Raw genomic sequence first — 22,908 nt, 5'->3', positions numbered from 1 at the left:
AATCATGGATCAGCCAGTTAATGTATATGTTCATGTATGGCCTTACTACAAAGTCAGTTTGACAATATATTTATTCATGAGTAAAGACATATTTGATGCCGACAAACACGTTCAAATTCAGTGTTTGAAAATGGAAAATGTACGACAGAGATTTTACATTTAATAGCTAAAAATGCAGACCATGTGTTATGCTGATATCTTGCACCTTTTTAAATATGAGATTGTGGACCCTATGGTGGCTCGCACATCTTTCAATTGAACCTGAGCCTGTTTGGAATTTCAATTGGATAAAATGGAATCAATTCACTGGGAGTGTTAATTTGCACATTTTGATTAGTCCCATTTCTCAGAGCTGTTCCCAATGAATACAAACCACGTCTGAAATGCTAAGTAATGCCATCACCTTTTCTCATTACCATACCAAACAGACATGAGAGGAGGGTAAGGGGTTTGTACACATCGACCTGTAGCACTTAAGGGTTTTGTTAACTCTGAGGAATACCAAAGGCCATTTTAGGTGAGTCAGTTCTCTCTGCGGCAATCTTGGTCAGTTGTTGTCAAGCCTCTGTCCCAAATGCTGTCCTAAAATATGCTAATTTCTTAAAGGAATAGATGACCAAAACATGAAAGACTGCTGAAAATTTACTCTCCCTCAGGCCATGCAAGATGTAGAAGAGTTTGTTCCTTCATCAGAACAGATTTGGAGAAATGTAGCATTCCATCACTTGCTCACCAATGAATCCTTTACGGTGAATGGGTGCCGTCAGAATGAGAGTTCAAATAGCTGATTAAAACATGACAGTTAAAACATGACAGAAATCCATAAATAGTCCACACGACTCCAGTCCATCAGTTAACGTCTTGTGAAGCTGTGAGAAAAGCTACGTGAATGTAAAAAATTATAATGATAATAAACCCATCATTAAGGCATTTTAGTTGTCTCTTCTGGACAAAATTCTCTCTTTTTTTTTGATGAACTATTCCTTTAATACTGAGAATACAATGCATGAAATCAAACTTGTGTAGCTAGAAGAGTCTACGTTCACATTATGTTTTAGGGCATACACATTTAAATGTTCAAGACTATTATGCAAATACACATTATGGTGCTTCAATAAAGCATTGAATTCCCAATGCATTTCTAATGTGAAGCAGGGCCTTCTACAGTGAAATCTAAAATAGCTTCCTCTGAAAATTCCAGTGTGCTTTAGCAAGACCTAAATTCATTAAGTCTCTGTATCAAAGGCCAAGTAGATCAATGGCAGAGAATAGCTTCGGGTGTGTACGGCGAATGCTCCTTAATCACCTCTCCCAGTTTAAATCAACTTAGCACCATGAAAGAGACTCAGGCCTTTAATGACTAGACTTTGGTAACCGAGTCAAATCTTTCTTAAGAGAAGCCAATCAAAGCCTCCGGCAAACTGCACACAAATCAGTTATTCCTGACAACACATCAATCAGTTTAAATATAGTTAGAGGGTCACCCTCATATGTTGATGACGAGAATAGACTTATGATATGTATTTTTCATTTTCTTTTGCTTATTTCCTTGTTCAAGCTCGTTTTATCCAGACTACACTATTGCCTTTACCTGAATTATGTGCCAGCTAGAAGCTTGTGTTCTGCCAGTGTACTGCACATTATAGTGCCATCTCAAAGAGGCACAAAATCACTTTCACAGACTTTTACATGAACTGTTCCCTCCTGGTGGAATGACCTGCCCAACTCAATCCCATCTTCAAGAATCGGCTAAAACGCATCACTTCCATCTTCATTTGACCCTCTAACTGTTACACTCTTTATTTTAATTCTAAGAAAAAGAAGAAAAATAAGATGAAAAACACTATAGCCTCAAATACTTGCACTTTCTATTCTTTTTCTATTCTTACATGTTTTCTCTGTGAAGAAAGAGCATCTAACAGCGGCATTCCTTAATATTTTTCTATTCAATTCTTTTTTCTTTTTTTTTTGGCTATTATAAAAAAAGATTTTAGCACTAGCATTTATGTTTTCTTTTTATTTGTTATAAAACTTATATTTACGGAGTTAGGCTAACCAAGATTTTTCACAGCACTTATTGCCCTTTCGTTGATTTTGATTGCATCTATTGTCCTCATTTGTAAGTAGCTTTGGATAAAAGACTAACTATAATTGATTTATGTATAAGGGAAAGCTGTAGGGTTATTTTGGGTTTTTAATATTTCCTATTTTATTTATATATATGTAAACATTTTATGAGAACGTTATGAAATGTACATCTATTCATCTGTTCATGCAAACAAAAGAGACTGAATTCTAGGAACTATAGAATCATTCGACTTCTTGTCGCTCACTGTTGTGACGCCTCAGCTAATAAACAAACCATAGAAACCCAGTACTGGTTTAGTAACACAACACCGCCCTCTGCCAGTCGCACAGCGCACTGTCATTGGGCTCTACTGCAGCCACGTCCTGTCAATCATCAGCTAAGCCCCTCCTACCGTCAGCCCCCCTGCACCACTTCCTCTCAATCACTAACCAAGCTCCTCCCACCCCCAAATTTTGACTGTAAACATCCCGCCGAGAGCGCGCGCCATCTTTGTCGGATTCAATGAGAGGAAACGGTTGCTAACTTCTCTCCACAGGAGGGGAGAGAATAGACTTACCGTAATCAACACGGATAACATATTTTGAATGGTACGTGTTGGAAAATGTGTGTTGTTCCGGATAAACATGCTTGTTAAGTGGAATATATGAGCGGGAGGGTGAAATTTGACGCTTGCGTGCTGTTGCTAATCAACAGTTGGCTAATGCTAATTGCTAACGATTGCTTGAAAATAATTCGGCTTTGCAGGTATCGCTAATATTGTAAGTATTATTGGTTTCTAGCTTGTTTTCGTTGTTCGTGAACCAGAAAAATAAACTCTGTCACTTGCAGCTTAGAAGTAATATAGTTATAGGTTATTTTATGGTTAAGTAGCGCAGCCTGCTAATCAACAACTTAGCCAAACGCTTGGGTGAAAAATTATGTAACTCTTCAATAATGCATTTTCTATATTTCGCGTGTATTCCACCTTTTTGAAAGCTTTGCATGAGATAATACAGCGTTTTGGTGGCGGGCAACTATGTTTTAACGTTACCTCGCTTTTTTACGTTTTAATGTTGATGTAAAGGCGGGCAATCCTTTTAAATGCTATTAATAGAGTAATACATCTGACTAGTAAGTTAACTCCGACTAAGTGAATAATTTTTACAGCTAAATCTAAACCTGTGTTTTTGGAGTCTTGCACACGATGGTTGGTTGTGCAGTATAAATTATGCATTATATCATTCTCGTGTATTCTGTATCTCAAAACTAATGAGCTGCCAATGGTTCTTAAAGGGTTAGTTCACCCAAAAATGAAAATTATGTCATTAATGACTCTCATACTGTTCCAAACCGGTAGGACCTCCGTTCATCTTTGGAACACATTTTAAGATATTTTAAGATTTAGTTTTAAGAGCTTTCTGTCCCTCCAACGAAAATGTATGTACGGTATAATGTCCATGTCCAGAAAGGTAGTAAAAACATCATCAAAGTAGTCCATGTGACATCAGAGAGTCAGTTAGAACTTGTTGAAGCATCTAAAATACATTTCGGTCCAAAAAAAAATTACAACTTTATTCGGCATTGGCTTCTCTTCCACAACACTGCAGTGACTGCATAGACAGTATACCGTACATAAATTTTTAATGGAAGGACAGAAAGCTTTCGGACTATATCTAAAATATCTTAAATTGTCTTCCGAAGATAAACGAAGGTCTTACGGGTTTGGAACGACATGAGGGTAAGTCAGTAATGACACAATTTTCTTTTTTTTGTGTGAACTAACCCTTTAAATTGCTGCCTAGGTGGTCATCTTCCGGCACATAGGTTTTGAGACATTACTATGGTCTTAAGTTTTGAACAAATGCTATTGTGTTTCTTTCCAGGTGTAGCAGAGCGATCTCAGGGAGCTTTGACCAGACACCAGGGCAATGTTTTACGCCCACTTTGTCCTCAGTAAACGTGGGCCGCTGGCCAAGATCTGGCTGGCGGCCCATTGGGACAAGAAGCTGACAAAAGCACACGTCTTTGAATGCAACCTGGAGAGCAGCGTGGAAAGCATCATTTCACCAAAGGTACGTCTTTAGCGCTGCTTCTTGTTTTCTTTTGGATAGTGTGTGTCAATGCATATGTGAATTCTGTTTTGTTGCTGTTAAAATAGGTGAAAATGGCTCTGCGTACATCTGGTCATCTTCTCTTGGGTGTGGTGAGGATCTACCATAGAAAAGCCAAATATCTTCTGGCTGATTGTAATGAAGCGTTTATCAAGATTAAAATGGCTTTCCGCCCAGGTAGTTTAATCTGAATGCACATTTCAGTGAAGTCTAGAGATTTCAAAGTCACCTGTGTTTGACTGTCTGTATTTATTAGAATGCACTGTGTTTTGTAGGAGTCGTTGATCTGCCAGAAGACAACCGTGAGGCTGCATACAACGCCATCACCTTACCAGAGGAGTTCCACGATTTTGACCAGCCCCTTCCTGATCTAGAGTAAGAAACGCTTGCCGTCTTCTCTTATTTTTAACACAAAATGTTAAGTGTATGTTAAGACCTAGGCAGTATATGAAATTTTTATAGTGCAATTGGTGTCACTTTGCTTGCTGTATAAAACTTCACAGTGGTCCTGGAATTTCCCCCCCAAAAAAAACTTAAAAAAAAAAAAACATCTATGTGAAATTCTTCTGTGGTAAATGACTCCTGCTTAGTGTGACTTTGCGTTTATGATTTATGGATATAATTCCTCTATTTCAGTGATATAGATGTAGCACAGCAGTTCACCCTGAACCAGAGCCGTGTTGAAGAGATCACCATGAGGGAAGAAGTAGGAAACATCAGTCTCATGGCCGACAATGACTTTGGTAAAAACTCAAAAGATTTTCGTTTTTATCAATGTTTCCCAACAGGTCTGAAATATATTTGTGTTGGTTTATTTTCTTTTTTTGTGCACTTCGATTCAAATACATTAATTAGCCATTTTCTATATTAAAACTAGGGGTGCTCTGATAATGATTTTGAGGCCGATCACAAAAAGCTGTAACATGCAGCTTTTCACTTCACAAGTTAACTGATGAACTGTAGTCTTGTGGATTATTGTGATACTTGGATGCCCCATCTGAGCAGTCCGTGTACTAATTCTAGTGTATTTATTCATTCTAGTGAGTCACCTGATCAATGTTCTACTTATCTTAATGTTGGTAATGTCATATCAGGTGACTTTGGCATGGATGACCGTGAGATAATGAGAGAAGAGAATGCTTTCGAGGTGGACATCATCCATGGATCCTCTGCTGCCACCCTTCTTATGGAAGCTGAGCCTGGTCCCGCTCACCTCCCTGAGAAATCAACCAACCTTGACTATGATGACTTTGGGGACAACAACCTGGAAAACAGTGATGGTGGAATTCTGAGTAAGTTCCAATTAATTTGACTTGTGTAGTGTTTCAAATGATGATGTGATGCTAAACTTTGTGTCTGCTCAATCTCAGTGGAGGATGGTGGTGGTATATTCGATGATCCTCCTACTATCACAGACAGTGTGATGATGCCTCAAGACCACGGCGATGATGACGACGACTTTGATGCTTTTTCTCGTACGTAAATCTGACACAGTTTCTTAGTTATAGCTTGTCTCTATAAAATAACTAGAAATGTGAATTATGCCATATCAGGTTTTTATTGAAATATACAAATCAAGAATTTTTGTGTCTGTGTTAATTGCCTACGTTACAAAATCAAATTTCCTGGAAAATATTTGATATCATCACTGATAACTAAGTAATTTGTTTAATCCAAATCAAATATTTAATATTTCTTCAAAACTTCAAAACATTACTTAATCCTACAATTTTCAAGCACTTTTTTCAAGATTGTAAAATATTTGGTTACATTTAATGTAAATATTTTAAATTTACATTAAGTTAGTGTTTGGCTAAGGGTTAGTTGCGTGTAATTATACATTTTGTACTGTTATTATTATAGTAAGAAAGTAACAAGGATATTGTAAAATAGTGTAATAAACTGGTGTAAGTAACTTATTCTATGATGAATTATTGAGCAAGAAATAAGTATTTGAAATGCATTTAGTTTTTTTGTTGCATTTTTAAACAAATATGAACAGCAAATACAAGTGTGAAGTCTTTTAATCTCATAACGTGTCTAAATGATAATTTCAGCTGCTGTCGGCCCTGACAGTCCAGACTCTGGACCAGTGGAGCCTCTTCCCAACACCACAGACCAGACAGAACAGACCACTCTGGTGCCTAATGAAGACGAAGCTTTTGCTCTTGAACCCATCGACATTACTGGTAAAAATGAACAAAAACATTACATTGAATTGAATGATCAAATTTCAAATCTCAGTCTAACAGCTTGTTTCAGTTATCTATATTTAGATTTTTGTGGCCTGAATATCTATTAATGCAACACTTGTGATCTGTTCTCAGTGAAAGAGACCAAGGCTAAGAGAAAGAGAAAGCTCATTGTGGACAGTCTGAAGGAGTTGGACAGTAAGACCATCCGCGCTCAGTTGAGTGACTACTCTGATATCGTCACCACGCTGGATTTGGCTCCTCCTACTAAGAAACTGATGATGTGGAAGGAAACTGGGGGTGTAGAGAAGCTGTTCTCATTGCCTGCACAGCCTCTCTGGAACGGCCGACTGCTGAAGGTGATGGTTGGTTTTACGTCACTGTAACATCAGTTTCAGGGCTAAAATAAAGGGAAATAAAGGCATAAAGTTCTCTGGCACCGGTATGCAGCGTTTGGATCCTGGAAAAATATAGTCCTACATAAAAAAAAAAAGCTGCGAGGCGAAATGGCCAAAAATATGTTTAACGCATATTTACATAGAAAAAACTAATTAAAAGCAGTGGCGCTTTGTAAACAGCTCAGAGTAATCACGTCATCACCAAAAGAACAATATGATCGCCAGACCAAATTTACTGGGATTTTTTAAAGCGCCCTATTCACACATGATCTCTTGGTAACTTATCTGTAATTTAATGTTCATCTGGGAAAGCAGTGTGCATTATCTCACCAGATTTATGTAAATCATTTATAAACCTTTGCCAACACAGGAAAATACATGAACCTGTTTCTAAATGTGACATTTACTATACATCGTGATTTCAAAATAAGTTTCTGAGCTTGCATGTGGCCAAATATTAAGATTAAATTGATTTAAACATAGTTTAATCACACTGTAAAGTGAAACGTCACCAGGCCATTAGCAGCCTCTGCAGGGATTTGTTATAATACTTGATAACTTCAGTTGGTTATGTTCATATTATGTATTGGCATATTTTAACAGTTGTTCAAGAAAACCATGTAATTACTTGGTTTTAATGTTTTATTTGAGCTAATTATTATTGCCTCATCGTTAGTTTACATATAAATAGTCATACTAAAGACTGGCTTTCACTTAGGTATGTTTGTTACAAAAAATATCAGACTACTCAGTTGTTAAAAATAATCAGTAGTTTACTTGATTTCCCAAAATATTAATTAGATACAGCCCTAGATTAATTCTATTTTTTATTTGTTATTAAAAGACAAATATTTTGTCATTCAAAATTTCTGAAAAGTAGTATTAAAGTATTGCCTCGTTTTAGGGAAACATTTCTTTATTTATATAAGTGTATTGTCACACCCCTAGTGTCGATAAGCAGTGATATAGCTCCTATTTTCCTATTTAATGTCTGAAATAGCTTTCAATCTTCAGGTCAACTATATATTCATGGGGAAAAAATCAGTTTGAATAAAGAAAGTGACAACTTTGCCAAAGTATCCTTTCAAATGTTAAAGATGTCACAGTCATTGTGATATCAATGTGTTGCCCTGCCCCTGGAAATACGTTTTTTTTTTTTGCTTTAACCCCTGGAAATGTGTCTGTTGTAGTTATTTACTCGCTGCTTGACTCCTCTGGTGCCTGATGAACTGAGGAAGAGGAGGAAGGGAGGAGAGGCCGACAGCCTGGAAGACTTCCTGAAGGAGCTGGAGAACCCAGAAGTGCCTAGAGAGGAGGTGCTGGGTCACAGGAGTGACATCATTGGTAAGCTATTTAAGAAAGACTGCTGTAGCTTAACAGACGGGTTTTCAACTGGGCTCTGGGGACCACACGTGAGTGAGAGGTGTGAACAAGTAAAATACGTTTAACTGAATAAAAAGTATTCAAGTAATACGGATGTAAAATAGATCTAATAGTACAGTACTGTAGTAATTAGAGAACATGATAATGCAATTGAAAATAGAAGTGGGTGAAAATGTTAAATTAAAAAGATTTAAAAATGTTTACAGTGGATAATAACGATATTTTTAAACATATAAAAAACAAAAATAGATTTCAAATACATCTACCTGTAAAGTACGGAGTCGAAAACACATAATGAAATATTTCCCCAAATAATATCTGCTCTGCGTGTGTGTCCACGCTGCGTGTGTGTGAGCACTTTGGATGGGACAAATGCACATCACTAATTCAGAGTATGTGTCACCTTACTTGGCCACATGCCACGTCACTTTCATATTGATGTGTGTTTGTAATTTTGTAATTTATTTAAATATCCATATAGTATTTATTAAAATGTTCTAGTTTTAGTACAACTTAAGCTTAACAAAAATGGCAATTAGCTGAAATAAGTTTTTTTATTATTATTATTATATACAGTTAACATTACATTTTATTTCAAGTAACAAAAACTCAATATTTTTTCTTGGTTTTATGGTTTGTCACAGTCATTTGAAAGCCTCAAGTGAAAGTCTCCTACTTGTGCCCTACAGATCAGACCATCATGGAGGAGCCCAGTATGCTGCAGGCTTCCTCTATGGAGGGCAGCAGAACTGCTCTGGATGAGTCCATGATGCCGCCTCCATCTCGCCCGCGTGGAGCCAAGCGCAAGACACTTGAGAAGGATGCAGCTTTGCCTGTAAGACAACCAGACAATCATTCTGCTTTAAGGGTGTGGAATGAAGCCTAATGGTGCTCAATTGTCATTCCAGCAAATGGGAGTGTTGGATCAGACGCTTCAACCCGTGGATCAGTCAATACTTTCCCAACAGCTCGACATGCCCCAGGTGGATCTTCCTCCTGAGGACAGCACTAACCTCTCGACACTGGTACCAGAGCTGGACCTATTAGATGACAAAAACAAGGAGAAAGACAAGGAAGACAGTGATGAAGAGGTGAGACGTTTGTCACTGACAGGTGGAAGAAAATTCTGCAATTACTATCACAATAAAAATAAAAAAAAAGTTTCTTCTTTCATATGTTATTGATAATTGTTCAATGTGCTTTCATCAACAGGGTGAGGAGGGACAAGGAGGAGACCAGGATCAAGAGGAGCGTCGGTGGAACAAGAGAACTCAGCAGATGCTTCACGGTCTTCAGGTTTGTATTTGGACCATGAGATATGTATATGTTCATAAGAAAAGTGTTCAAAGCATGTTTCCTCATTTTCTTCTTTGTTTTGGCAGCGCGTGGTGGCTAAAACTGGAGCCCAGTCCATCAGTCTGCTTGAGCTGTGCAAAAACAACAACAACAAACAGGCTGCGGCCAAGTTTTACAGCTTCCTGGTGCTGAAGAAACAGCAGGCCATCGAGCTGACGCAGACCGAGCCGTACAGTGACATTATCGCCACGCCAGGACCGCGGTTCCATATTGTATAGATGCATACTCTTTATTATTTTATTTTTTTGTAGTTGTATTTAATAGTTCTGTTTTGCTACTGTTGCTTTTTGTATCAGTTTTGTCCTTCGGGGCCAATTTTAAAGGAGATCATGAAGACATTGTACCTACAAAGGTGTTATTTGGTAGTACATGTTGGACCTCCATATTGTCAAAACCATTGGGATTTTTCAGTTTCACTAATTGCTTTTTTTTCTTCCATTGTTCTGTTTTTATTTTCCTTCATAAGCGTTATCCCAGTAAGTTTACATTTGTAGTAGAGTTAGTTATGTGTACATTTTAACTTTTTAATAATGTTACATTTAAGAGACAAAGGTTTATTTTTTTGAAACCCAAGTGGATTTAACAACACAATAGTTCAATGTTTTGTATCTCTCTTTTAATGGCAATTATGATTTTTAAAGATTTGTTAAACTCCTGCATACAATTGGAATTTTTATGCACTTGTGATTAAATTTTGATACTGATTTGAATGTTTTTCATCTGACCATTTTTCTTTAGTATTTTTATTGATTGGGATCTATGGTGTTTAACAAAAACCATAGAGCCTTTTTTATTTATTTTTTTAAAGCGTTTTTCAGAAAGAGCCACAGAAAAAATATTTTTTTTAATTGACGACAACAAATGAACAAATAACAAGCTGCAATATGGAATTAACTGTACTGTGAGGTTGAGTTACCACCTGAAGAGCATACATAATTTTTTTTTGGTGTGTGTGTGTGTGTGTGTTTGAGAGTGAACAATGGACAGTTCATATGTAGACTGTTTAAGTGAATACTAATTAAGTTGGCCATATTTCACTCACACAGTGAATCGCTTATTTACATCATGTCTATGCTTGTTTACTACGTTATAATGAGAGGATTCGTGAGTTTGTGGAACTGGAAAAAAGAAAACCTGGAAGATTCCTCTGATTAGCTGCAAGAACACTTTCTAAATCTGAAACCCGGTCTTGTGGTGTGTAGGCACAATGCAAATGGGTTTTGTGTTATTAATTAGTTTATCTAAAATGTTAAATTCTTTATTGGTGTCATGGTTCAAACGAAGTTTGTAAAAGTATGGAATTTGATTTAAGTGGTTTCCAGGTCTGGAAAAATATGAGTGGAATAAGAAATATTAGTAGGAGTATTGAAAAATATTAGTCTTTCCAGATTGCTGTGCCTATTTGGTTTTCTATAAATCAAAATATTTTATTGTACAATAAGTTTAATCACGGCAGCTGTTTAGTGATTCTTTAGTGATTGTCAAAGGTGCACTTTTTCATTTAGCAAATATGCAGGTTATATTGCATTTTTTTTTTTTTTCGCAGGATCAGTGGCGGCTCTAGACAAATTTTACTAGGGGGGCCAGTGTTTAACCAAAGGGGCACATTAAAAATGGCAACATATTTTATTTAAATGTAATGCAAATAAATACAAAAAGTAATTCTTGAAAAAATCTACACAGTAATTTTACACAATCTAAACATGTTAATAAAAACAAATTACTGTTAGTACTCTTATAAAATTCAATCAGGCAATCATACATTTCACAATTTAATATTTATATATGAATGTCAAGAATTCAGAAGTGTATATATTTATAATGCTTACACTACACAGAAATAATATACAATTAAATTATGTTTATTTTAAATGTATTGTGCAGGCTAAAAATATAATAAGCTTTTAATAATCTTTCAGTGCGCAAAACCATGAAAATATGAAACGCTTCAAAACTGAGCTCACAAAGTGATTTTAAGCATTCATAGTCAAATCCATGTTGAAGTGTTCAATGGATTTTTGTTGCAGTGTGTCTTTCCAGTAAAACAAAAAAAGCATGATGCAAATGCAAAAACAAAGTCCTCAAGACGTTGAACCAGAAGAGTTGGGCTTTTTGCTCCACGATTGTTTATTTACAGCACAGCAGACAAATGTGAACCACACACCAAACAAGGTATTGTAAGTACATGGCCATGTACTTACACTCTGAATTTAACTCACACAATGATCGGAAATGTTTGCTTTTCTACAGATCAAGAAAAAAATAACTATAAAATTAGAGCTCTCTTTCATAATACCTAATTGGAATAGCGTTGTGGAGAATATACCTTGGGAGAAAGTATGGACCTTGTCTCATAGATAACTGCTTACCAACAAAGTAAAATAAATAACATTTAAGTTATTTCACAAATGTTACCCAACTAAAGTTAGACATTGATGCGAGTTGCTGTTTTTGTCATTCTTCTTCTGAAGTCTTCATTCATTTATTTTGGCAATGCTTCTACACTGAAAAATTTTGGTCAGACTTTTTGCCATTTATTCAGTGTTATTTTGTAAGTGACTTCTCTTTGTTTTCATTTGGATTGTTTGACCATTCAAAAGAGAATACTTGAAAATATTACATAATTAATTTATGTTTCCTGTTGGCTAAATTTCACATTTAGCTAAACAAATGTTTACTGGCTATAAAACTTTTTTTATTATTCAAATTGGACTTAGACAAGTATGTGGAAACTATACCACATCCCAACTTCAGAGCGGGTTCGTGAATCATTTGAGTCATCGTAATCATTTGCGTCATCTGAGTCAAATCGCGACTTCAGAATGGGTTCGCGAATCATTTGCGTCAGATCGGGACTTCAGAGTGGGTTCGTGAATCATTTGAGTCAGATCGGGACTTCAGAGCGGGTTCGCGAATCATTTGAGTCAAATCATGACTTCAGAGCGGTTTCGCGAATCATTTGAGTCAGATCGGGACTTCAGAGCGGGTTCGCGAATCATTTGAGTCAGATCGGGACTTCAGAGTGGGTTCGCGAATCATTTGAGTCAAATAATGACTTCAGAGCGGGTTCGCGAATCATTTGAGTCAGATCGGGACTTCAGAGCGGGTTCGCGAATCATTTGAGTCAGATCGGACTTCAGAGCGGGTTCGTGAATCATTTGAGTCAAATAATGACTTCAGAGCGGGTTCGCGAATCATTTGAGTCAGATCGGGACTTCAGAGCGGGTTCGCGAATCATTTGAGTCATTTGAAAAGTTTACAGCTTTTAAAACGTATGTGATCAAAATAAAAGTCATTTTATGCAAATCCACAGACTTTTTATCTACAGATCAAGCATTATAATTGTGAGTATATAATATTGGAGAGAGTTTTACCATGCATCCTGCTGTAAATGGACGAATGCCATTTGATTAGTGAATGGAGAATGATTGACAGCCACAGAGGAGGGAAAACAAGGTTTCCGTAAACTTTAATTTAATGATGTAAATAGTCTATTGTCCATAACATTAAGCTATGGAATTGCTTCAGATGACCAAGTCACCCAAACTGATGTGAAAAATACGCGATGTTTGCATCCATGAAAGTTTTTGGGTGCGCTGCACTAATTTACCTGTGTAGAACGTTGCGTCACATTAGTTCCGCTTTTGGTACTCGCCCGTAAAATCATATTACTTTTTATTTTTTCCAGCACGGGGGTGGCCAGGGACATGTCTACAGAGGCACGGGCCTCCCTAGGCCTCTGTGTAGAACCGCCACTGCTCAGGATATTATTAGCACCACATTACATAGACATGACATTTTTTTTGGTTCGATTATATTTAATCCATTTGCAGAATTATCAATATTCTTTGTAGCCATCCCACAATGCAATGCTATTTTTAATTATTTGAAAACAAAAAAACTGAATATTCTTTTTCCGTTTGCGTGACGATAACTGCAGCATAATGACGGTTGACATCAATATACCACTGTTTCAAACGTTTACTTTTGCGTAATATCTATTGTTTAAAATGATTATGGTTAATAGTATGCAGTATGCACTGCTCACTACGCAGTAGTCCAGTAACTACTCTATTTTAAATACAGCCAATGCGCTGTATGTGGTCAGTTAACTTCTAGTGTGAGCTGCTAAATTATTATGTGATTAATATCGCAATGCAGTATTCGTGCTTTTAATTTTAGGACAAAAACGTCAGAATAACTAATTTAGGTCGATAAATCGCGACTCTTATTTTGACAAGGTAAAGGTCTTCTTCTTAAGTTTTCACACAGGAAGTAGTCGCGTCGTTCCGGATAAAGCTTCTTGCATGTGCTTTGGCCCTTTCCTTCTTCATCAGACAATGGCCAGCCGTAAAGAATCCGCTGCTTCTGGCTCCAGTCCGCTGGAGACCCCGGTGAAACAGATCCAGATCGATGGGCTGGTGAGTGCTTATGTTTAGTTTGTCGGAGACTCGTGTTGTGTTCAGCTGGAGGTTGTAGGTGAAGCTCAGCCTTCACTGTATCAAAGAAGCGCGCTGAAAATATGGGCGCAGCTAATCTGAAGAAATAAAGCATATACATGAACCCAAATAGGAAATGAAGCTGTTATTGAATAATCATGTTTCCTATTCCGTGTTCTTAACTCCTGAAATTGGTGTAACGTATTTTACAGCAGTGTAATTTATAAAAAATATCTCTATGGGGGGTTGTGAAAAATGTAACCCCCCCCCCCTTAATATTTTCATTTACGACTATTTGAATTTCAGGAATCTGAAGGTGCAAATAAAACCAAAAGATTAAGAAAATTGCTTTTAAAGTTGTCCAAATGAATTCTTAGCAATGCATATTACTAATCAAAATTAACTGTTGATATATATATATATATATATATATATATATATATATATATATATATATATATATATATATATATATATATGAAATATCTTCATGTAACATGATCTTAACGTAATCTCGTAATGATAATGAAAGATAAAATCGATAATTTAGTCCCATACAATGTATTGTTGGCAATTGCTACAAATATACCCGTGCTGCTAATAACTGGTTTTGTGCTCCAGTGTCCCATATTAGGAGACACAAAAGTTGTGAAAGACAAACCCCTTCCAAGGTAATCCATAACTGACTGAGTGATAATTAAAAAAAGAAATTTATGTGCTGATCAGTGCTTGATGCAATTAAATCTCTATGTGGGTGTGTGAAAAATGTAAATGAGTCCCCCTTAACATTTTCTCAAGTAACTAATTTAACTGTATTTTTTGTTCTCCGTACCTGTAACCGATTGCAATGACATTTATTTAGTAATTAAATTACATAACTGTAAGCAGTTTAAGGTTACTCCCAGACACCGAATGCGTAATTAATGTTGAAAACTTAATTGATTAACTGATAGGTTTTAAAATGGATGCTGAACAAAAACTAAGTTTCTTGCTCTGCTCAGTGTGCAGTGTTATGTGTCTAAACAAACAGCATGTGCTGTCAGTGATTTCAATCACTAGAGGCCGCTCTTGCCCTGTACAATGAAACCGAGCCTTCTCAGTCGCTCCAGCAACGGATGCAACCTGGAAAAATATCGGCATGAATTCTTGCCGATAACCGATTGTTCCAGCAATCAACTATCGGTGCCGATAAATTGGCAAAACGGACGACCTCAACCTTTGACTTCCACAGTATTCCATATTTGCTTTATTTGATGCTATGGAAGTCAGGGGCTAACTGCTACTGTTTTGTTACAAACATTCTTTAAAATATTGAAAATAAATCCGGTCTGAGACCATCACCAGCACAGAACGTCGTTTATTGATTTAAGGCTCACTTTGCCCGTCTGGCTGAAATATATGAATATGATCTGCTCTAGTTCGAAAACGTTTTCACAGTGGAAAAGTTGCTTAATGGAATTGTTTTTGGAAGTCATTCTACACCATTAGCCTGCATTCCCTTATACAGACCAGTGATTCCCGGTAGATAAAGGCTGAAGATTGTCGAGAGTTTGGCATTTGATCTTAACCCTCCAATTACCATCAGCGTAATGCATGCGGACCGTCTGTTGTTTATCTCCTGGTGTGCAGTAGAACTGAAGGGCTTGCTTAATTAAAGAGCTTGTTTGAGGTTGAGGTTGATGCAGTACAGATGTGGCAGTGGCCTGCGTTATGCATCACTGCCAACGGAGGGCGAAGTTGTCTCAAGAAAAGCACATCCTGGCACTATCTGCTGTAGTAGTTACTGCATTTTGGATGTAGGATGACCATGATGGGACTGTCGCTTGCATCTGTCCATTGTTTTCATCCATCCTATGTTTAAATACTTGCCATAGTGTTTTCTTCTGTGAGCACAAAAGGAGATATTAAGCAGAGCTGCTCTTTTGCAAATAAAGAGACTGGATGAATTACTTCAAGCTCCCAAAAAGTTGCTTATTTGAAATTTTGATTTATTTCAGGCCTTAAGACATAAAATAGCTTTGTGAGAGGAACAGAGTGAAATATATAATTAAAAAATAGCAATTTTTCAATCGCTTTCCTCTCAACTGGGGTTATTAAATCTCATTTGCGCTTGTTAAACTAACGGTGCTGACCTTAATAATGACTTCAGATGCATTATTAACACACTATACAATATGTTCTCACTTGCCACGTGATTGTTTGAAGTTTGAAAACCTCAAATGAGATTTACAGCAGCAGATGAGATTATCTGTAAATAATATCAGTGAATTCTGAATGGTAATTAAAATTTTAGGTGAATTTTTCCTTTAACGTTTGCCCTAAGAATTTATCCCGTCTTCATGTGTGTGAAAAAATCTATTTTTATTTTATTAATACATTTTGTCCAAAAAAACACGAGTAAAAAAAAAAAAAAAAAACTGTACATGATTTAATTCTCTATAGTTTAAATAATTAATTTGTTAAAATTAACAAGTAACATTTCACTGCTAGGCCTTATATCAAGCTCTTCAGGTTTCTCCTACCAGCATTGCAAATCTGAAGTACGAGCTCATTTGTACGCTTGGTGTTAAACCGTTCAGTTACGATGTTGTCTCAGGCTGTTCATTTTACGAGGCGGTTTAGTGTGTGGTTGTTAGATTTAGTTTCGTCATTGTTTTATGAAGATGGATCATAGGCCTCGTCCTACCCAAGCTACAGTCATCAGGCTATGTCTGCGCGTCATTGTTCGGCTAACTGACAGGGACAGACGTTCACGTCAGCGTGATCCGTGGGGAATGTGTTTATGCCTGATAGCCTTGGGCTTGTGGATTGCGTCACCCCTCAGCTGAGGCAAGTTTGAAAGCAAGAAAGAACGCTCGCAGTACGCCGCAGAGAGAATGCTAGTCACTGCAAAACAAAAGCGCCTATCAAAAATAGAACTGGCAAGCGTGCAATTCTCCTGAGTTCACAGGTGATCATTAGATGAAGTGTTGAGGCTGTGTTTTGCTGCTTTGATGGGGCTGTGTAGTCTGCGCCGGCCCCGTGAACAGGAGTCAAAGCGCCGCTGCTGCTGGAACGCATGCTGCATGCTCTCATTAAGTATTCTGTTATTGACACCCAGCTGATGGAGAAGGAGAACAGGGGGATGGAGCGCCGCTTTGAATCCATGGTAAAAGCCAGCCCCCTGAGGTTCCTTAGGCCCACGCTGATGCCTTGTTTGACTGACGGGGTTCAGGGCAAGTGAGTGGAGGATATGAGCTGATTGTGGCAACGCTGTTGTTGTCTGATGGTTGTTATGAAATGCTTTTGCATAAAGCGGACTAGAGCTTTTAACGTGTCAAAATGTTAAAAGTAGCTCTTGCCTTAAACCGTTTTCTTTTCAGCTGATGTCAGCATGGTTGCACAGGCAATTGGTTAATGTTAAAGGGTTAGTTCATCGAGAAATCTAAATTATGTCATTAATAACTCGCCCTCATGTTCCAAATCCGTAAGACCTCAGTTTATCTTTGGAACAGTTTAAGATATTTTAGATTTAGTCCGAGATTTCTCAGTGCCGCTAGTGAAACTGTGCACGGTATACTGTTCATGTCCTGAAAGGTAAGAAAAACATCATCAGAGTGGTCAGTTACAATTTTTTGAAGCTTTGAAAATACATTTTGGTCCAAAAATAGCAAAAACTACGACTTTTCAGCATTGTTTTGAACTTTCACAACAGACACGGAAGAGAAGACAAAGCAGTTTGTGATATCTTGTTCGCGAATGAATCATTCGATGTAACCAGATCTTCTTGAACCAGTTCACCAAATCGAACCGAATCGTTTGAAATGGTTCGTGTCTCCAATAAGCATAAATCCACAAATGACTTAAGCTGTTAACTTTTTTTTTTAATGTGGCTGACACTCCCTCTGAGTTCAAACAAACGTGCAATCAACATGCTTCATCAGGAAATCGTCGGCAGCGCTGCATAGGATTGGTTTGAGAATGTCTCCAAATAGGTGTGTGTTTTTGGATGTGAGGGAAAGTTTACCTTGTTCAGCTTCCCAAAGAACCCAGCGTTACATGAACAGTGGATGCAGTTTACTTTTCTGGGGCAGTAACGGAGTGTTTTTACATTTAATCATTTAGCAGACGCTTTTATCCAAAGCTACTTACAATTGAGAACAATAGAAGCAGTCAAGTCAAGAATAGAACAACAACAGTATACAAGTGCCATGACAAGTCTGTTAGTCTAGTACAGATCGCATAGCTAGGAATTTTTTTTTTTTTAATCAAAAGACAAAAGGAAAAGTGCTATTATTAGTTGGTTAAGTGCAGGCGAAAAAGATGAGGTTTAGATGTTTCTTGAAAGTGAGTAAAGACGAATCGAGATTGGGAGGTCATTCCACCAGCTCGGCACAGTCCAGGAAAAGGATTGTGATTTTTGAACTTCGTTGGGATATTACCACAAGGCGTCATTCAGTTGCAGAGTGTGAACTTCTGGAGGGCACATAAGATTTAACCAGGTTTAGGTAAGTTGGTGTCGTGCCAGTGGTCGTCTTGTAGGAAAGCATCAGTACCTTGAATTTGATGCGAGCGGCAACTGGTAGCCAGTGTAACATGATGATTATCAAGTCCATTTGTGTGTTCTGGTCATCTGAGTGACGAATGTTTTATAAACGAGGCCCGGGTCAATGCTGGATTTACACATCGTTTGCTATTAAAACTTGGAGCCGTCCCTGTGATAAAACACCCCATACATTTAAGTAGAACTGCATCAGATTTCTGTCTTTTGCTGGAAACAACACAGAACATCATTATTCTAGCTCCGCCCACGGCACGCCTCCAGGAGCTCGGCTTTTTCCGCAAAGAATCGGAAAGCTGTGTTTGTTTTATAAATCCGATAAAACTAAAGACTTTTTGGAGATCTGAAAGATGCAGTACTACTCTATAGGTACTCAAGATTAACATGAGATTAGGTGAAACTGTGTATGTTATGTACCCTTTAAGAAATGTGTAAATTTATTTTGCCTCACATAACTGTTAATGACAGTAGATTATGTTAATATGTTTATATATATTAAACAATTAAAATCAGTGAGGAGTGGAGCATGTTTAGTCGTTTAATCAGCCATTAATTGCCTTGAATCAAATGAGTGATGATACAAACCCTAAGACTGGAACAACAGGAAATTGGATGCTGCTGTTTCCTGTTCTCTTATGCGTTACAACTGCTCAGGCAATTAGTGACATCCGTATTCCCTCGCATCTCTCTGCCGTATGGAGTGTTTCACCGCGCTTCGTCGTCTTTGCCACTGGCTTTGTGTTTTACTGACTGTATTGGCCAACCAAGCGCAGCTCCGTTCATTTGAGGAAGCAGGTGTGTGACTTCCCTCCTGAATGATTTGGGGGAACAGGCTTTTTCACAAATCTTCCAGCATGACGCCTCGACTCGAAATGATCAGATTGGCAGGGCTCAGCTCAGAGAGTATTGACTTTACAGCTTTGTTTTTTTTTTTTGCTGACCTTAAAGCATGTTACAAACCCTCAAAAGGCACAAATCAGCTTTGGAACGCAACCTATAGAGCCTCTGGCTCATGTGGAAATGAGGTGCCATGGACGCCCACCATATGTCAGACCACCATCTGTGTGGAGTTTTTAAAGCCAAAGGTTATGACTTTGTTTACAGGGAGTCCATCTATAATTAATTTAACGCGCCACCATGAAATGCTTCATATATCTTTACAGCTGGGATGTGGCGAGCGCTGTCCGCTCAGTTGGGCTTGACATGTTACTCGCACCCAGAGAATTGTGTAATATTGCCTCTGTTTTATGAATGTGGTAAATGATGGCAGATTTGTTCCATGCAGCTTCAGGCTACAGGAGGGGAGCGATGGGGAATCGTAAGGTTTTTAATGATTACGATTCCACTTAATGATGTCGGTGCCTTTATGATTCCTTTTAATGACTCTTCATGCAAAAAAAAAAAAAAAGATTGATCTAAAGTCTATTACACCTTGTTATGCTACCATCTGGAATGCTTTATTCTGATTGGTCAGTTGCATTGCTTTACGTTCATATTATTGAGTAAAGCTGGTCTGTGTGTGGGTTTATTTTGTGGTTGTTGACTTAAATATACACACTACCATTCAAAAGTTTGGGGTTAATAAGATTGATGTTTTTATAGTCTGCATTTATTTTGATTTATTTTTGCATTCTTGCAGTATGTTTTAATCTCTTTAAAAATTAAATATCTATCTATCGAATACTAATTATATCAGATGACATTTACGCAGCAGGTATAACTTGCTGACTGACAGAATGATGTTAAGTGTGTCCTGATCAGCTTTACAAGTAACATCCTACTGTTGTAAAGGTTTTGGCTCATGAATATTTAATAAGATTCCTGACTGGACACTTTCTCAAGCTTATGAAGTTATTTTTGCAGGACCCTATTAATATTCACACAAACTTTTTAAAATTTCATGTTGAATCATACATACAGGCCATGTTTTTGCATTCGAGAAGCACAGCAGTGTTTTTAAAAGATTCTGCTAAATTTTGATTAGTCAGATGATGTTGAAGCACATGTTCTGTCCACTTTGGTGAGCCAATAGAAGCATTTGAGAACAATTAATGCAACCTAATGTCATAAAATCATGTTTCACTCTGTGTGTGTGTGTGTGTATAAAAAACAAAGGTTGTCTATAGCAGTGATTTGAGGTTGGAATTGGTTTGTTCCACTCTTATCTGCTGAAATAACAGTAAATGTGACTTCCGCTCGTTTGTGCAGTATCTGTACGCTCTAAATGCATCTCCTGCTTCGATACTCTGTATGAAATAACAGATATCCTGATGCACTTTAGTAAGCCATCAGAAATTGGCAGTATAAAATGCTGTGTCCCTTCTGAGTAAAACAAACACATCCCATCAGGCCTTGGGCAGCGTGAACTGGCTCTTCTGTAGGACTTGGAAGAAAACCCCTGGTGGATTGGTATTCAGAGAGGCTGTGCAGACGTAGTAATTAGACAGTGAGTGTATTTGTTCTTCCATTAACCCCAGGTCTTTCTCCATCTTTTTCTGCTCTGAGTGGTCACAGAGTACCACGTTAAGATGGAGGAGCAATCTGCCATTTAGCTCTCCAACTTGTGTTTTAAAGCAACATGCCTGCTCTTCACATTCATTGCTGTTTGAGCACAGACATATATTCCCTCTCTGCCAGTCTTTAAATTGAACCTTGCACGCATTAATATTCTCCTTAGAGCGGTCTAAAGCACATGGGCAAACATATAAACCTGGAATGAGCATCCGTCTCGGGTCATCCGATAGCAAGTGGTCAGCTGAGATGGATTGCTTATTACTGCATCTTAATTAAGCATAAAAATGTACAAAACGTATGATTATTATTGTTCTCTAATGTGTTTTTAATGTAGAAACATGTCTGATTGGGGTCAGAAAATTCAGAGCTTTCAAAAGGAATAGAAATTTGCTGAAAATGTACTCACCTTGAGGCCATATCCGATGTAGATTAGAAAGTGATGATTTGAAGTTAAAGTGCTTTAATGATGGATTTGTTACAAACATGCTGCTTTTTACTTAAAGACATTAACTGATGGACTGGAGTGCTGTGGATTATTGTGATGTTTTTATCAGTGGTTTGAACTCATTCTGACGGCACCCATTCACTGCAGAGCGTCCCATTTAAAGCAAATATACATTTTTGTGGAAAGAAAACATCCAACATCGTGTTCCAGTTCAATTATTTGCATATGTTGATTTCAGTTACAGTACATATCTTTTCAAAGGCTGTTCTCTCATGAACCGAGTCAGAATTCTTTATTTATGAGCATTTAAATAGACCAGACTTTATAGTTTTTCATATCTTTTAATATGAAAGCTTTTTCAGAAAGGTTTGTTCATGTATCACTTGCCAGATTTGACACGTTTTATTCCTAAAAACATGAGTGTATGGTGTTTATTTTTTTTATTTTTTTTTTTTTTCCCTCTCTCTGAATGTTGACAGTAGTGACTAATGGAGTGACAAAAAGAGATCCAAAATCTCCTCTGTAAAAACCTTTAACTCGAATGTGACTCAAATTTTGATCCTGGCTTCATGCATGCAAATCAATGCATATTTAATTAGATAATGCCTCTTGCATATATAAACATTTCAGAAGACTTAATGGAAAAACAGTTTCCTTACTGTACTTTAATTAATCTGGGGAAAGTATACCATTTAGTTGCTTTCATGTGCTTTAAGTCTAGTAGAGCATGCAAATCTGCCTTTTTTATTGCTTGCGTAGTTAAATGCTAACCAGTTCTTTCAAGTGTGTGTGAGTGCAGTTGTGTACCTGGTTACACCTCACAAATCTTCATGCAATAAACTCATATAAACGTTATTTCTGTCCACTGTTGCTCCTGCAAAGGCAACGCAAATACACTTTAAACACCTTGAGGAGAAATTGCATCATATATTCTGTTTGCTTCGGCGATCCCAAATTTTGTTTTGCAAGAAGTGTTTCCTCTTCGGTTCCTGATCAAGCTGTGTGTTTGTGTGTGTCTGCAGGTGGTGTTGAAGATCATTAAGCACTACCAGGAGGAGGGCCAGGGTAGTGAGGTGGTTCAGGGTGTTCTGCTTGGACTGGTGGTTGAAGACAGTCTGGAGATCACAAACTGCTTCCCCTTCCCGCAGCACACTGAAGATGATGTCGAATTCGATGAAGGTGAGGTGCACGGCAATCTCCAGAGCTCCATTCTCTGGACAGTTAATCATTGATGATTGCACTCGGCGCTCTGGCAAGCGGCGAGAGAGGAATTATTTGGATTTCAGGGCAAGAGAACTGTGGAAAGGGGAATTGCTTTTCACTTGATTTTTTTTATTTTATTTTTATAGTGTAATCACGATTCAATTTGATTAATAGAATTTGCATTAAAATACCTGCTTTATATGGGTCGACTCTAGTTTGTTGAAACACAAACGAGCTGCGAGTGGTCTTCCTGAATTAA

General features: G+C 37.5%; 2 protein-coding genes across 2 annotated transcripts; both read left to right on the top strand.

Moving 5' to 3' along the window:
* Nucleotides 1-2,530: 2,530 nt before the first annotated feature.
* Nucleotides 2,531-10,218, top strand: LOC113073233 (double-strand-break repair protein rad21 homolog). The gene is made up of 14 exons (XM_026246113.1): nt 2,531-2,676; nt 3,952-4,140; nt 4,227-4,356; nt 4,455-4,554; nt 4,816-4,922; nt 5,274-5,471; nt 5,550-5,654; nt 6,237-6,368; nt 6,507-6,730; nt 7,960-8,113; nt 8,842-8,987; nt 9,061-9,243; nt 9,365-9,448; nt 9,535-10,218. Exons 2-14 carry the CDS (start codon nt 3,997-3,999, stop codon nt 9,724-9,726), a joined length of 1,899 nt encoding a protein of 632 aa, XP_026101898.1. The 5' UTR covers nt 2,531-2,676; nt 3,952-3,996; the 3' UTR covers nt 9,727-10,218.
* Nucleotides 10,219-13,777: 3,559 nt separating this feature from the next.
* Nucleotides 13,778-22,693, top strand: LOC113073232 (eukaryotic translation initiation factor 3 subunit H-A-like). The gene is made up of 2 exons (XM_026246112.1): nt 13,778-13,929; nt 22,469-22,693. Exons 1-2 carry the CDS (start codon nt 13,816-13,818, stop codon nt 22,676-22,678), a joined length of 324 nt encoding a protein of 107 aa, XP_026101897.1. The 5' UTR covers nt 13,778-13,815; the 3' UTR covers nt 22,679-22,693.
* The last annotated feature ends 215 nt before the right edge of the window (nt 22,694-22,908 follow it).

Source organism: Carassius auratus, unplaced genomic scaffold, assembly GCF_003368295.1.
Source record: "Carassius auratus strain Wakin unplaced genomic scaffold, ASM336829v1 scaf_tig00011645, whole genome shotgun sequence".
Lineage (NCBI taxonomy): Eukaryota > Metazoa > Chordata > Actinopteri > Cypriniformes > Cyprinidae > Carassius > Carassius auratus.
Note: the sequence above shows the minus strand (reverse complement) of the source record. Positions and strands in the feature narration are given on the sequence as shown.